We start from the raw sequence: 13,986 nt of genomic DNA on the forward strand, positions 1-13,986 counted from the left end.
CATTTTAATTTACGTCTTGATAATGCTATAGATAACCTTAATTATATGCATTACTCTGTTTGCATACACTCTATATATTTTCTAATGGGATGTAACTGATAAAGGAATTTTCTAAATTATGACCTTCACCCAAATTTGAGTATTTTTCATATGAAACTGGTGTATGTACTTCACGCATTATGGATTGTTTAGTACAAATGTAAGTTGTCAATATACAAGTGTATATCAAACAGATTTTGTCTTCATTAAATTAAAAATTTCCATCGTTTATTTTCTCAAAGTGTAAATTGTATGCACTGATGACTAGCTACCCCTTACAGAAAAATTTCACTTGTCTGCTAAACAAATTTCCAGACCCCCCAAACATTTATCAAGACATCTTCTTATGTGGACAGTATTACCTCCATCCCAAACATGCCGATATAAATGATTAGGATAACTCGGTTCATTTTAGAACTAATGTACCTTGCGGCCTTCTATATGTACAATATATAGAGTATAAACTTAAAATGTGATTATCACAACACATTTGATTGATCATGTGAATGTTTGTGTTCAATGGTATCCGCATGTCCAGATAGAGTAAAATATTCAATGTATCAGCATATAGTTAACATGTTTCTGTTTAATGGTAACATAGAAAACATTGAATCAGGATGAAATGTCACTGCTAACGTTGTTGTTCTGTGTACATGTATAACCAAATAAAATATAAAAGGACTATGTTGTGTTTCTTTAATCTTCATTCAATAAAATTGAAATGTTACATGTTTTGTGTCTGATTCATCACAAAATAACATACTGCAACACAACAGAACATCAAAAAGTGAATGTAACATAAAATCACAAAAAATGTAAAATTATTGGAGTAGGAAATCATAATTATTCATACTTTTCTAAGCTACACATTTTCTTCTTTTGTTAAATTAAAAAACGACCAACTTAAAAAACACAAATGATAAACTTCAGTGAAGCCAACACTAATTAATTTCACATAAATTGTCATGTGTGTAACAAAATTACATAGATGAATAAAATAAAATTTCATAATAATTGACGATGATTATGTATATTTGATTTAATTTATATTTGATTTAATTTAATTGTTTGTAAGTTTTAAAATCTTTTTTTTTTAAAATTTCATTATGTCAAAGTAATGTAACTTTGTTTTCTAGAAATTTGATATTTTCCAGAAATTAGTTTGACCTTAGTGTTTGACTGTAAACACCGAATATTGTATCTTATGTTGACCTAGTTCCCGACCTTAATTCCAAAAATCACTGAGACAAGTAAACAACTTTTTTACAGATCTTATTCTTAGAGTAAAATGATTGTTTTTTGTCACGGTCACACTGGGTCTATGTGTTTTTAGACATAAATACTTCTCGAAGATTATGGAAAGTTGACCTTCATCTGGGAATCTGTTCTGCATTTTAATTTACTGCATAATCTGTGTTTAGAGAGATATTAGTCAGTCTGGACTTCTCTCTACACTGGAAAGTGTCTGTTGTGTCAGTTGGATTTATAATTTTTATTCATATTATTTGGATTCTAAAAGATTCATTCTTTTTCCTGGAAATATTTGAGTGCTCTTACAGAATTCTTGGACAAAGACATTTATTTAAATTTTAATCTGAAATTCAAACACTGGAATATTATTGACTGTGGAATGAAAAAGATCTGTAGATGATACAGTGGCATACTGACTACAGTGTACGTCATCGCATTCCATTTTGGATTCTTTGTCAGGACTTGAACTTGAATTCATTATAACATTTCATTATTAGGACTTCTAAAACTTAATTTGGGGATTATTCTTGAATTTTTTTTTGGATTTGATTCTTAAAACTGTAAGTTCTCATTTTTTATTTTTATAGTGGTTTTTTTTTTCCAAGGGAAATAAATAATTTGTTTAATTTTTCAAAGCTTCTTGTTTTCACTCTTTCTTTTGTTACTGTTTATTCGAGCCTAAACACGTAACATAAGATGTTATCATCATCATCTTAAACATGTTTTCCAGCAAAGAATGCATCTTCTTAAATTACCAACTCCATTTAATACTAGTTGACAATTCTTATGACTGTAAAAGGTATATATGAACTGATATAATGATTCTGATTAACAGATGCACAAGACTATTACAAGTTCTGTGACTGATTCACCATGCAGTAATATACTGCAAAACAACACATTAAAAAGAACATAACACAAAAAAGTAAAAGTAATTATGTACTGTCAAACCTGAGCTCTGCTATATCAATCTATAACACAAACACCCAACTGTAGTGTTAAACCTTGAGATTCGTAATATCAATCTATAACATGCAAACACCCAACTGCAGTGTTAAACCTTTGATTTGTTATATCAATCTATAATACAAACACCCAACTGCAGTGTTAACCTTGAGATTCATAATATCAGTCTATAACATGCAAACACCCAATTGTAGTGTTAAACCTTTGATTTGTTAAATCAATCTATAGCATGCAAAGACCTAACTGCAGTGTTAAACCTTTGATTTGTTTTATCAATCTATAACACAAACACCCAACTACAGTGTTAAACTTGAGATTCGTAATATCAATCTATAACATGCAAACACCCAACTGCAGTGTTAAACCTTTGATTTGTTAAATCAATCTATAACATGCAAACACCCAACTGCAGTGTTAAATCTTTGATTTGTTATATCAATCTATAACATGCAAACACCCAACTGCAGTGTTAAACCTTTGATTTGTTATATCAATCTATAACATGCAAACACCTAAATACAGTGTTAAACCTTTGATTTGTTATATCAATCTATAACATGCAAACACCCAGCTGCAGTGTTAAACCCTTATATTAATCTATAACACAAAATCTATAACACAAACACCCAACTGCAGTGTTAAACCTTTGATTTATTAAACTATAGCATGCAAACATGTCTGTGATCTTTGAGGAGAAAATTAATTGAGATTTCAAAACTTCAGTCAATTTGAGTGGACCGGTAGTTGTTCCACATGAGTAGGTGAAACAGTGGCCTTTGGGGCTAGAATCATGTCATCTTAAAAAAGGAATTTCAATTGCTGGGTGGTGCTATTTTAAGTGTGTAGACATGTCTGTAATATTTCCAGTATTCTGCAGATGTGTAAAACAGAGATTGCAAACACACCTGGATTTGTCTTCTTTTCTAACTCCATTCCTATATAATACATAATAAACAAAATAGTTCAAGCACATGACCTTCTAATCGTAGGTACCCCTAATTCAATCTTTTTGACCTTTTGCATCTGCTCCATTTGACCGGCTGCTGGACTCATCTTGGTTAACCTGTAGTTTGCTGTACATTGCATGAAAACATCATAAACGTCTTAGTGATTAAGACTGGTTACAAGTTCTATCATTAACTGCTAACTTGTACTACTAGTTTACTCAAATGCAGCGAGAAAATAATTTTAACTCACATTAATAGTTTTAAGAAAAGATTTTTTTCTTCATAAATTTTTTAAGTCTTTTATTACATTTTAAAGACATTATTGTATTTTTTTATTTTAAAACAAAAAATAAAGCAATTTCCTTGTACAATGGAACGGATTTGGGTGCGGGAATGGAGATGACTAACAAACGAATCCTTTACACAATACTTCCTGTGTATTCAAAAGAAATGCTATGATCAGCTTGGCCTGATGAACTCCTTATTTAATAAAGAAAAGCCAAACGACTAATAATTATTCTTGATGGCTGAATATTTGTATAACTTTCATAAAGTAAGTATCGTTTGTATCGATTCTTTGTCTTGCGTAAAAATATTTGTATTGAAATGGCAAAAGTATCGGTGCACTGATGTACTGATGAATCGTTTCACCCCTAGTCGAAAGACACAGCTGTATAGCAACAACTCAAACAAAAGCTGTGGCTGGGGACAAATAAAACTAAGCTAACATAAAAGTCAATATACATTAACTCCAAACTCATCAAACCAGTTATTCCACCACACAATTACAAAATACACAGTCAGAGAGGTCAAACGACCCAGTTGTATAGCAGTGACATGAACAGTAGCTGGGGACAAACAACACAGAGCAACAAATTAACAAATAATAACACAATAACAACGTCAATATTAGGATCACTGTAGGACTTGAACTAAGGCCTTAAATGACAAAAGATAGTAACCTTCCTGATAAGGAAAGCACAGTTAACAAAACAATGCATTCAAAAATATGTCAAAATATGGACATAGCAAAAAGGGAATAAGTAGTTATACTAACCACTGATCAATAAGGTAAGGGCTAATGTGGAAACCAAACAAGGAACCAGCAGGGTGAACAAGAGCAGTGATAAAGATCAGGACACTACAACAACAACACAGGTCAAGGGAATATATGGGAAACAAAGAAGATCAGAACAAGAGAAGACAACACTGCTGCAGGAAAAAGGGAGAAGATGAAATGTAGCAAAAATAATGAAGATCAGGAAAGGAAAGAAAACAATGGCAATGCAGTTATTAAAGAAGAGTAGAACAACAACAACAACAAAACGTAGTACTAAAGAAGAGTAGGGAAAGATACTGACACAGAGGGAAAAGAAGGAAAACGGAAAAGAACTGCCAAACTAAACAATAAGAATAATCGCCCAAAACCTGAACAGAAAATAATTTGCCATCACCAACAAAATAACACAGATGCCCAAACCTGAATATCCCTCTACCTCTCTCACCATAACTGAAACACATTAATCTATAGCACACATCCAGAATAGCACACCTAGTACATACACATCTATAACTTACATACAGCACAACACCCTCACATCTACCTACACCCCAACCCAGAATTCACCACCACATACTTATTATATAGGGCTGTCATCCTGGACCTAAGAAAGCCCTCTTTAGACTTAACTTGTTTGGCCCTGAAAGGACACTGTTCTTTTTGCAAACTCACAGCACTGAAACACCCACACTGAGATTGCAATAAGGAAAAGGTTGCTGTAAGCCAAAGCGACTCGGCAAAACCTTTTGGAAAACACATTATACATGAAAAATAATAATACAAGGCAGGAAATTCACACCTCAGGAATATTTAACTCAGACGTGACTCTCAGATGATAGACATTAGGAAGCAGTCTGCACAAAATAGGTTAATGGACATAAATTTCAACAAATGTAAATGCTGCTTGTATGAATGGTCACAGCCTGGTCACAATGAGATGGTTGGGGTACACTCGGGGCACCCTTTCTTTCTGCAGCTTGCTCTAGTAATAGCAGTTAAATGCACAAAATTAAATAGCATGCAAGCGCATGCACACTAATGAATCGTGCATGTCAATAGGCAATATACAACATTAATCGAATAACAACAACGATGTGTTAAGTTTGGCTTGACGCCAAAGAATTACGTGGTTCTAAAAGTCAAATGTTTCAAGCCTGGAACATATGCTTAGATATTGAAGAACATATGAACTTGACACAAAATATAAAATATCATCCTGTACTGTAAAATTCAACTGTGAAATGGATCCATAAATGCAGAAAGGAAGGAGTTATTTATATTACAGTGTGACCCAGCTATAACACCGTAGTTGGGAGCCATAAAACCCAACTGCACTATATACTGAACCATGTTATATGCAACCAAGTCAGTTAGTTGAAGAAAATGTACCCCCCCCCAAAAAAAAATTGCGGGGTGAGTGGATAATAAATGCGGGCGGTAAAATATGTGCTTTGTCGGCACAGTTACCGTCTTGAATTGATGCATATTAAATTAGGAATACACCTGTAGTGAAAACAGAGAAGACATAATATAATAGTTTACTTTATTTAGAGAACCACGAATTGGTACATATTTATGAACCCTGTTTATATATACAGTGGAGCCTCGTTAATCCGGAAACATTCGTTCCCAGCGAATGTGTCCGGATTAACGAGATTTCGGGATAATTGAATCATGCACATTTTTTATTTTACGATATCATCACACCATATATATGTACATGTACATGCTAGCTTTAAATGTAATGTACTGTATATTCAATAATGGTTGAAATAAATTAATGAATACATCTATTAATTTGTGTTTATTTCACATTATCATAACATGTGCTTGTACGTACATATACAGTAAATGGAAGTTTAGACAATTAACACATCAAACACATCGCACTATGTTCATGTACATGTATGTACTGTACATACATTTATTATGTCAATTTCCTGAAGAAGTCTGTAACCTTTGTTTGCCTGGATTCTTTGGCGGATCTATCCAATCCCAGTGTGTTTATTTAATTATTAACACCCCCGTCGGCGACTAGCTAAAACAGACATTGTTTATACAATCGCTGGTTACAATATGGTCATGCTACTTAGTTATTGATAGTGGCCATAGATTCTCAAGGGCTTCACTACTGTGTTTTATGTATTATTCTTCCGATTGTATTTTCACATAAGATTTTTCGAATTTTCTTATTTTTGGACAGATTATTTCCGGATTATCGAGACAAGTTTTAATGTAATTTTACACTTTCATCCCCGATTTTGATTTCCGGATCCGGAACGCGGATTTCTTGATTAACAGAGCAAATTAACGTTTAGGAATTCCGTTCCTGTTGAATTATGTCCGGATAGCGAGGTTTCCGGATAAACGGAGTCCGGATTAACGAGGCTCCACTGTAGATGTCTAATGTATAGCATGAATTGAGTATCAACACCGTACTCAACTGCGAACCTCATCATATACATTCAATCTACAATACAAGTGATTCCATCGAAAATATGCACACACAGCTTTACAATATTCATTAACTTTGTAACAGGTCATATTGGTCTGAATTCAGTGGAAAAACATAGCACAATCACGTAACGAATGACAAAGCACATTTACTTCAAAGTACGTTCCAAGTTGGTAAAAGTTGCCTCCCTCCACGGATGCATCTGAAAATTAACAAAGGGTCAACGGACGATAGAAACGCAGGTGTTCTGATGACATGGATTATTAAAGAAAACTTGAGCGTTCTGAAGGATTTTATTCTGAGTGAAACAAAGAGGAATTTTACTTACCATCCACATACAAATGTCAGTCTTTGTTAATATATTACTAGCGAGTGGCTGAAAATCCGATGAAGGATAGATTACGAGACAATGCCTCGTCTGGTTGATCTCCGTTACCAGAAATATCAACAACAAAAAAGTGGATATTTCACAACATATAGAACTCATGCTAGATGTTTGGATAAGCGGATTATGATATATCAATACACTGTTTAGATGGTTTGTCAGTATGGACAAAGAATTTGTTTATGTAACAATAGATAAATTTCAGTGCATTTTATATCGAGTTTGTGGCTTCCTTTTATGGGGCCTCTGAATTTCTGCACTCCAAACCAATGGTTTTGTATAAAGGTTTAAACAGCCAACAATGTCGCTAAAAAAAAAAAAAAGCCACATGGTATGTTTTGCAGCCAATAAGGAAAAACAATCCAAGTTTGCAACATTGGCGAAGACCTATGCGATCCCAGAATAAACTTTTTATGCATTTTTTCTTCTTCTTACTTTTAAGAAGACAAAAAAATACTTTTTCGTGTACGAGAAAAATAATACAAAATTTCAGGAGCCAAGTCACGATCGTCTTGTATTATTCATACGCCATCTCTTCCCCAAAATGATAAGCAACTTTTTACATTTTTTTCATACTTTTTAAGAATCTTTTTTGTGCACATGAAAAATACATGTATATAAAATTTCAGGAGCCATGCCACGACCGCGTTATATTGAATTCACGTTATAAAGGAGCGCACTATAGTGGGATCACACTGAATTAGAAATGTTCAAATGTCTTAATATTTTATCTATTTGAGACACTGATTATGAAAGTAACAAATACTAGGAGCCTGCCTTATGTCACTGGGTTGTTCCATGCCAGTGAACCAGTATATTTAAAACTTTTTTAACGATTGCTTCTTGACTTTGGTATCATTGTTTTACTTCTAACAGACCTTAAATTTGGAGTACCATCAGCATCTCTTTGGTGAGAGATATTGCCAAGTAGCCAGTAATGGCTTTTCTTTTCACTTTATAAAATTTGGCATTTCTAAGAAAGATTCTTTTATGTATTGTTATAATTATAGTATTGATAGTGTCCTGGAAATTGTTGATGCAGCAACGATACGAGTCTCTGAAATCAATATCAATGCGCTTGAGATTTTTTTTTCTCCACCAGCCGGCAACTGTTCTACAAAATTAACTCTACAATCAGAACTTTAATCTGAAATTTCAAGTAATTTACTTGCAACTTGCAGCCATGCTAACTGCATTATTCATACTATATTTACTCTGATGCTCCTTTAATTTTCAAATAAGTCCAGGCACAATCTTGTTATTGCATTTTTCAAATTCTCCTGATCACTATTTCAGCTCTTTGAAGAGGGATGGTACCCAGCATATGCCAGTCAAACGAACTTAATGTGTCAATTCTTGAACAATACCAGTCATACTGAAGCTCACATTCAAAGTGCAGAAAGAATACAGCAGAAAGAATACAAGACACATTTCAAAGAATGACAAATTAATTAGATGTCTTCTTTGATAGACAGGTTATGTAAATTACATGCTGATTTAGAAATGATCCAACAACAAAATTATTACCTTCATTAATTAATCTCCATCCGTCACGTTCCATATCTGAGGTTTCAACCAGTTGCTTTGTTTTGTCTAGGTACATCATAGCATAAACAGATGGTGCAAGAGCTATCATTGACTGTTCTCCACAATAATATGGATAAACTTTTCTGAATAATCTGTTGACATCTTTGATGGTATTCTGCACAACAACATCCATAATGTTATTTCCTACAAAAAGAAATAAACAAAATACTATTATATTTCATGGCAGGAAAAGAATAAATATATTTATCCACATAATGTTACAAAATCTCAACCCCTGTCATGAGTTTCGGATGATTTTTAAATTATTTCTCAATATTTAAAAAAATCATGAAACTGTTTCCAAAATTATTGAAGGTAAATTGCTCAGAAGTTTTAATTAATATTAAATTATATATATATATATATATATATATATATATATATGTATTTGCCTTTGACCCTGTACCTCATACCATCTACTGAAGATCAATGAACAGTATTTATATGCACACTTTTTAAGTCTGGTTTAAGCAATAACTGGGGGAGGGAGTATGGCAGTCAACAGAGTTACTGAACTGGCATAATTCAAGATATGTTTTACATATTCATATTCGTGGTTTGATAATCATACTAGTTTATAATATCAATTTCATAAAAACAGACAGGTCTTTTGGCTTTAAAATCAATGTCAGAGTGGTGACTATCAACTTGTTCAATGTAATGCAACTAAATAAAACATCTGTTCAAAGTGCATTTGTATATGAAGAGGTTTCTCTACTCATCAGCTCAGTGAAATACAAAAGTGCATTAAATGAACAATGATCTTACCAAAATGGTCATTTAGGTTTGAATTTCAAATTCCTTCATAAAAGGAAACACATGCTAGTGCTCAGGTCTGCACAATTTTCATTTTACTGAAAACGTCAAATCAAAGATATCATTCATGCAAAATATAGAGTGATACTATGATTTAGAAGATGGACAGAATGTTGCCATGTTGGTAGATAAGCACCATTTTCATTCTGAACCACTCACATACTGCTGTAGCGTTTCAGTCGGGGAAAAAATAAACGATCTGACCATCCATTCTGGAGTAGTAACCATAAGGTTTTCAAAATGGCCATGAAGGAAGCCATTTTGGATGGATCGGCACAATGTTAATACAGGAGCAACTATAGACTGCAAGAAAGAAGTATATTATTTTCTTTTAATTCATGTATGGCCATCCATTTACAAGTAGTAAATGAAATGAGATTATTCGTATTTTTTTAAGTCACATTAGCATTATATTCAATTAGATCAATTAACAAGAAGTGTTTTAATGAAAATCACCTGCCAATATGACCATCCCTTTAATATGAGTAGCAGTGATAACAAGATTTACAAGATGGCTGAGTTGGGCCATCTTGTTGGAAGTCTGATATGCACCAGGTTCACGTAGAAAAAAACTAAGAAATCTTTGATCATCAATTTAAACAAGATTTTCATGATCAGTGCTATGGTTGCAATATCAGCACCATTTTCATTAAGATCAACTGTATATCATAATAAGTCTTTCAATGAAATTACTATGCTATTCATTCAGGAGATAATGAAAAAAAAAAGTTTCAAAGGTGGCCACCATGGCAGCCACAGCAAATATTGAATTGGCACCACTTTCATTTAGGACCAACTTGATTTTATAAGAGGTCCTCAGATGAAAAACCAATATTGATATGCCAAGCCTTTCAGAAGTAGCATAAACAAGACTTTCACGATGTACAGCAAGGTGACCATGTTGGAGGTCAGATTAGCACTATTTCCATTTATAAGCACTGACATTATAACAAGTTCTTTCAGTGATAACACAACACTGATGTGACCATCTGTTCAAGAAAAGAAGCAATAACAATTCAAGATGGCCTATGTGGTGTTCATATTACATGTCATATCATCATTAACTACATATCATATAAAATCTTCTAATGAAAACCTCATCTTGACACAACTGTCAACTTTGGAGATGCAAGAACATTTTCATGGTGGCCATACTTAATATCAGATCAACACCATTTTTATCTATCACCAACCGAATATGATAAAAAGTTTTGTGTTTTCAATCCCAAAAAAGCAGTCAGGACTTTTGAACTTAAATGGACCAATGAGACATTGGGATGAATGTGTGTGTAAAGTTTGATGGCAATCCATTTAATAGTTTAGGAGGAGTAGTCATAATAAACTTGCTTTAACAGAAACTCAGAAACTAAAAAGATGATAAATTAAGTTCTTTTAAACCTCAAGAACATTGAAAACATAACAAACTTGCTTTAACAGACAGGCGATAGACCTCAAGCCACCACCTAAGCTCGTCTGGTCTTTGACTAGTATAAACGAAAAAGATCAGAAATTAAGTTTTTTTAAACCTCAAGGACATTGAAATTTCTCTATTCACCATCTCTACCTCACTATCTGTCTGGTACCTGATAAGTACATCACACACTGGCCAGTTCCTTCAATGGCATTTTCTGGCATTGTTAAATCCACTGTAAATATCTGGTGTCCATTCACAGGATCATTTTCCACTGAAAAGATTAAATGAATGGAATACACTATTATTCCAATTACTTGGTAATCTTCTATACTTGATGGAATAGAGATATATTTTAATTTCTGTCTGCATAAAACTGTATTTCTCACAACCGCTAATTAAATTTACCACAAAATATTGTTCTATACTCTAACATGTTTGCCTGTTAAACATATCAAGTCAGGGCACACCAAATCGAACTTTAACATTATTTTTCAATTTTGTTAAATAAGTGGAGGAAGGCATGTATATATTTCTATACAATGGTGGTGGTGGTGGGTGTTCAGATTAAACAGGGAGATTTATGTCTGATGCAAGGAGATAACTTTTCATAATTAAGTAAAAGTTGATGTGTATTGAATAAATGTTATGCCTTGAGTATGACATCACAAAGTTCCCCTAATCTTTTATCTTATTTCCTTGAAATCTTTACTTGTATGTTTCCCTATTACCATGCTTTTACAACAGAGAAATTTTTTAATATACCAACTACTATTTTTTAGAAGTGCCAGTCAGTCCACTTCATTTGAGATATCAATGGCCAAAGTCACCATAGGCAGTAACAACTTTCAGATGACAATTTCCATTTCAAACATCATATTTGGCTACCAAGACATTCAAGGTTTTCATAGTGCACATCATTGACCATGACTAGTGTAACTTATAGTGAAGGTTACATGCAAAATAAAATTTATGGGATGTAAAACATTCAAAAATACAGTTAGGTACTGAATCAGTGAATTATAAAGTACTGTTAAAAAGGGAAATATTATAATACAGAGAAGCCCATTTCCAACCAGGGAAATATTATAATACAGAGATGCCCATTTCCAACCAGGGAAATAAGGGACAAAAGGGTAAAAGCTCACGATTCTATTGCAAAATTTGTGACACTTACCGCAGCAAATGCAAACTCCACATGGAAGCCAGAAGAATGATAATATCATTTAAAAACATTACAAAATATGTCTATGTGCAGTTATATAACACTATTTACAGCACATGGCTGTGTTTTCTTTTAACTGTCCTCCAGACTGCTACTGGCTCTTTTCTGCTTTGCTAAAAGAGCCTTTCCCAAAATCGTTTCCACACGGTAAAGGTCAGATCCCTGTGTATCACATCGCATGGCTCCCTTCTCAGCTCTCTCAATTTTTGGGACGGATTTTGTACCATTAAAACACGAAGGACAATTTTTTCTTTCTTTAAATTGATGAATTTAATTAACATTTGATTCCATGCAGCTTTCAGGATGGGCTTAAAATCACTGTCTGCCTTTTTAAAGTCAAGGCATACATAAAAGGTTTATAAAAACAGTGCCGATTATAGTTCGCAATTAAATAACAAATGTTGCAAAAATCTAATTTGCAAAAAACAAAACAAAAACAAGCAATACAGTACATCATTAAGAAAACACAAGTAAAATGAAGCATTCCAAATCATGGTGTGAACCTGATTATATGATAGTGACCAGAAAAGAATGGAAAGGAATGAAACAAACTGTTTTGATTATAATGGCACGTTATATGCCGGAAACTGGTCTTATGTCACAAATTACCATAAAGAGAGGAAAAGACTGAAAACACTCTAGATGTATGCTGGAAACTGATGAGATGTCTTACAAATTATCCAGAAAGACTTGAAAGGACTGAAAATACTAGCATATGGCTTCAATTTCTGCTAAATTTTCTTTCAGTTTACTTTTTACGAAAAATTTTGATTTTATGTACATCTGTGTGATTCATGAACAGGCTTGCCAACTCGGGATCTTCACACCAAATTCAGGATGATGGGCATCTCTGTATAATAAACTCTGAGTGATGACTAAAGGAAATTGACAGAAGATCTTGAATAAAAACTTCATAATTAAACTCTTTTCAAATGAACCAGGTATTCAATTACATGTAATGATTTTATACATTGAGCTCTAGATGTGAAATGTTATGCCTGTGCCAATGTATGGATACAAATCATGACATAAAGCCTACAATCTGATTTTAATACACATAAAGAATAGAGAGGCAAATGAGTCAACATTATTCATGACCCAAGAAGATTAAAAATAACTTTTAAAAGGTAAATTTTCTTTGAACTGATTCTCCACCAGTCCTTCAGTATTTATGTGTATTGAAATGTCAACATTTTCAGTGCCTCGGTGCATTTGAAAACAATTCCCCTCCTTTTGAGCACATGATAAAACAGTTATTACAATAAAAAAATGTAAATGACCAAAGAAAAGAAGACAAAGAGAGCTGATGCCAAAGTTAAAGTGAAAAACATGTAAAGCAATATTACTGTGTTTTTCATTTTACCTATACTAGTGCATTCAGTACTATCTAGCATTTTTCTGTCTCTTTGAAATGTCACATGTTGACCAGATAATTTTGAGGATGGGGGAAGTGTTCCCTGCTCATAGAATCCTAAGTGCAACACTGTGAATGAAGTTATTTATCTCTGATATGGTGTTTATTCTGCAGGGATTTTACATTTACATGAAGAAAAATAATAAACAATTAATTGACTAAAAATATGTTGTAACCTCAATATAGAGCCAAGAAATGCCAGTGCAAACATTTTCAGACCTGCCAATCCTGACTAGTCGGTCTCAGTAAGGCAGTTGATTATTTTCCGTAAGACTAGTTTTCAGTAACGTGCAGCAAAATATCAATAACTGCTACTGTAAAGCTGGAAAACGTAATTAAAAGTTTGAGGCATTGACGATAAAAATTATGTTCAACTGAAAAAGCTTGTAAAGTATGCGTCGACTTTATTTACCACTAGTACAGTTATACT

General features: G+C 33.2%; 1 protein-coding gene across 1 annotated transcript in view; it reads right to left on the reverse strand.

The window, feature by feature from the left end:
• Positions 1 to 13,986, reverse strand: part of LOC149801054 (complement C3-like) — a 351,345-nt gene that overhangs the window by 131,092 nt on the left and 206,267 nt on the right. The window contains exons 22-23 of the mRNA XM_089955088.1: positions 11,090 to 11,191; positions 8,631 to 8,834 (exon numbers count right to left, since the gene is read on the reverse strand). Coding sequence (XP_089811214.1) covers positions 8,631 to 8,834; positions 11,090 to 11,191 — 306 coding nt within the window. The remainder of the gene's footprint in view (positions 1 to 8,630; positions 8,835 to 11,089; positions 11,192 to 13,986) is intronic.

The sequence above is a fragment of the Sinohyriopsis cumingii genome, chromosome 4, assembly GCF_028554795.1.
Source record: "Sinohyriopsis cumingii isolate HCF-2022 chromosome 4, ASM2855479v2, whole genome shotgun sequence".
Taxonomy (NCBI): domain Eukaryota; kingdom Metazoa; phylum Mollusca; class Bivalvia; order Unionida; family Unionidae; genus Sinohyriopsis; species Sinohyriopsis cumingii.